This window comes from Merops nubicus, unplaced genomic scaffold (genome assembly GCF_000691845.1).
Source record: "Merops nubicus isolate BGI_N331 unplaced genomic scaffold, ASM69184v1 scaffold51870, whole genome shotgun sequence".
NCBI lineage: Eukaryota > Metazoa > Chordata > Aves > Coraciiformes > Meropidae > Merops > Merops nubicus.
The window spans coordinates 18,785-22,013 of record NW_008581860.1 but is presented as its reverse complement, the minus strand read 5'-3'; the positions used below and the strand labels follow the sequence as shown (position 1 = coordinate 22,013).

Genomic DNA, 3,229 nt, shown 5'->3' with positions numbered 1-3,229 from the left:
TAAGTGAACATGAAGGCATTGTACTAGTCCCCTTCAGCCAGCCTGGGAAGCTAGTGTGTGCAGACATTGTTGGCTCTGTCCTGTGAGATCATCATGTATCAGCTATTTGTTTCTAACAGCAGATTATACTAATGAGGATATACTTCATGAGGATGATTTTGAAATACATTTTTACTAATCGTTCCCTTATGTGAGATGATGTGACCCTCATTTGGAGTAACAGGTATGCAAGGATGTGAAGGTTGTCAAACTTGTTTTCACTGTGTTTCTTTTTCTTGTCTTTCTAGCGGGCTGTTCATTGCAATGATTGTGAGTCTGCTCTTCCTTGTGTTACTGAGGTTCACAGCTGGAGTTCTCTTCTGGATTTTCATCTTTGGTGTGATTGGAATTATAGGTTACGGTAGGTGTACTCTTCTAGCCTCTGAGGCTACCTTTCTTTATTAAGTTTGGACAAGGAAAACCAGTAATTGCCTCAACTAAATGGTACAATTGGGAGAATTAATGCCTAGTTTTAGACACAGTTAAGTGGGAAGGTCTTAAATGATAGCAAAATTTAGTAAGAATCCAGCTGTGCTGATATGTAGCACCAGACGTAGTAATCTGAATTATCTACACAGTAGGCTTTGTCTATATTTGCTTGTATTTCTTTTATATCTATGTGATGTTCTAATTTACAAGTTTCACAGTCATGTATTTTCAGTTTTTGCTTACTTGAGAACAAAGAATTTGGCTTGTAAAACATTTTTTTTTATGTAAACTTGTCTTTGCATTGTTCAGAAACACTAATTTTATATTGACTGTTTTTTTAAAGGCATCTGGCATTGTTACTGGGAGTATGATCATCTAAAAGGAATACCTGGATCTGATCTCACTGTTTATGATATTGGATTCCAGACAGACTTCAGAGTGTACCTGCAGCTGAGGCAAACATGGTTAGCATTTAGTAAGTGCCCCTTAAACTTCGTATCTGTTAATGGATACTCAGGAGAATCAATCACGGTCTTGCTACAGTTTCTTCCTTGTTAATTCTTGTCTACCTATGTCACTCAGAGAAGTAAGCGGAATTCTCTTTCTTTCTGTTGTGCAAAAATCTACTTTTTTGCAAGACTAGTATATTTGTAAGGAAAGATAATGCAATCATGCTAGTGATTGGAGTGAAAAATGCTTGTGTTATTAACATTCCACTTTCTGTGTGTTCAGTCTTCGTCATGGAGAAGTAGAAGGCAACAACTTAGTTAGTTGTGATGAAAAGGGGCATTTTTGTCTCCCAGACTGTTTATTCTTCCTCTTTGATGGCTCCAGAAATGAGATTAGTAACTCTCCACACATTTATAGCAGTGTTTTGCATTCAGGTCACTGAATTTTCTTGGAGACTGATCTAAGATTGTACAATAAACTATTGCAAATTTCATCACCTTTATTTTCGGAAGTGCTTCATTGCCTTCTCTTACAAGGGTAGTGTATTTAAAACAAAATCCTAGTGGAGCCAGACAGCCTGCAGCATACACATCCCTCCCCAGGGAAGGAGGGATGGAGGGGAGAACAAATACCTGTCAAATATTGCTTGCATGGCTGTTACTATGGTAGTAGAATGCACAGACATTAACTGATGGTGAATGGGATGTAACCTACATCAGAGCCTCTCCCTATTGGCAGCTGGATAAGTAGAGCAGTAGTTTACTGCTTAGAATTCCTTTCTCTGCTTTGTGTCTTCATTTAACTTTATATTGGGTCATGGAGCTTGTGAGGCATCTTCCACATATTGTTGAGGCAGACCTTTTTAGTATGCTATCCCCAGAGAGTATTAGGACTTCATTATGTTTTTCCTTGTAACTCTCCAAGCTCTTCCCCTGCCTGATTCTTAGCAGCCAAGGTATAGTTTATCTAGAGGTCAGTGTCACTTTCAGATGAGTAGATTGAGGTACTTGGGAGTTAAATTATTTTTTCAAAGTCACCCAGCAAAGCAGTTAAATATCCTTGAAGCAAACATAGGTCCTCTTAGTCCTAGTCTACAACTCTCCATGTACTGACATAGCTTTCCTTTTTCACAATGTTTGGAACAAGCTACATTAACTTAACAGAGCTGTACTGGAATGAGACCAACTTTAAAGAAACCAGTTTATCTATTCCTTCATGGGGAACCATATCAAAAACAGGTGCTGAAATGCATGTAATGAAACTCGTTCTGAACAAAGCCTGTGGCTTGGAGCACCCCAGCGATCACTTGCCACCTGCTGTTCTGATGCTGCAGAACTGGTGATCCTTGGGATTACCATTGAACATAATCTGTGACTGTCTGGGTCTGGATTCAGAGACAATGTCTAAGATGTGGCACCTGAAGCCAATTCCTTTGTCCCTTTGCAAGCCTCCAGACAAGCCAAGGATTAGGGGTACTATCCCTTATGTCTTCCTTTCCCTTTACAAAACTTCTTGGTTTTAACTGGAGAAGACAAATCCTGCTGTGTGCAACCATCTACATCTGCTGGGCTGGTTTAAATATTGTCTAACCATCTGAAGCACACAGAATTGATGATTATATCTCAATCAGAGGAGATTTGCTTTGGGCATTAAAGACTCTGTCTTCTCTAGATGAAATCCAGATGATTTTTTTTACTTTCTACTGCAGGAGTAAGTTTTGAACAGACACAGTTAGAAATCAGACAGAAGCAGACTCTTTAAAACAAATCTGGGTTATGATTCAAACACTGCTCTTGACTAAGAGAGGAAGTGTTACAGGACATGATGCTCTCAGTTCTGAGACCTCAAAGTAAGTTTGTATGATTCCAGCAGCACAGCTGGAAAGTGAAAATAATTTGTACAAAACTGTCCTATCTTAGCCTCCTCTAACTTTTTTTACTCAAATGAAGTGAAAGGAGCTCATGCCAGGTTAATACTCATAAAAACCTATTGATTTAAGTACATCTAAATGTTAGAATAATACAGATCAGAAAAATGCATCCTTCATGAAAAAGTTGACTTTTTGTCTCCTTTTAATTTGTTTTATTGTATCTAAATACTACAGATTAGCAGCATTAGAGTATAAATATGCAAAATGCTTTTTTATGAAAAAGTAGTATTTGTTAAGGATGATCTGTATCTAAGGCCAAATACTACAGTCACATTTCCATAAATTATTAGTTTTATCTGAGAATGGTACATTTGTTTTTCTTCTAAAATTATAAGTGCTAATGTCAGGCTCCTACACATTCTGACTAACTCTCTGCGTGTA

General features: G+C 37.9%; 1 protein-coding gene across 1 annotated transcript in view; it reads left to right on the top strand.

The window, feature by feature from the left end:
- Positions 1-225: 225 nt before the first annotated feature.
- The window catches only part of SLC44A5 (solute carrier family 44, member 5), a 17,091-nt gene continuing 14,087 nt past the window's right edge, over positions 226-3,229 (top strand). The window contains exons 1-2 of the mRNA XM_008935651.1: positions 226-400; positions 812-943. Of these exons, the coding sequence (XP_008933899.1) occupies positions 226-400; positions 812-943 (307 nt within the window). The remainder of the gene's footprint in view (positions 401-811; positions 944-3,229) is intronic.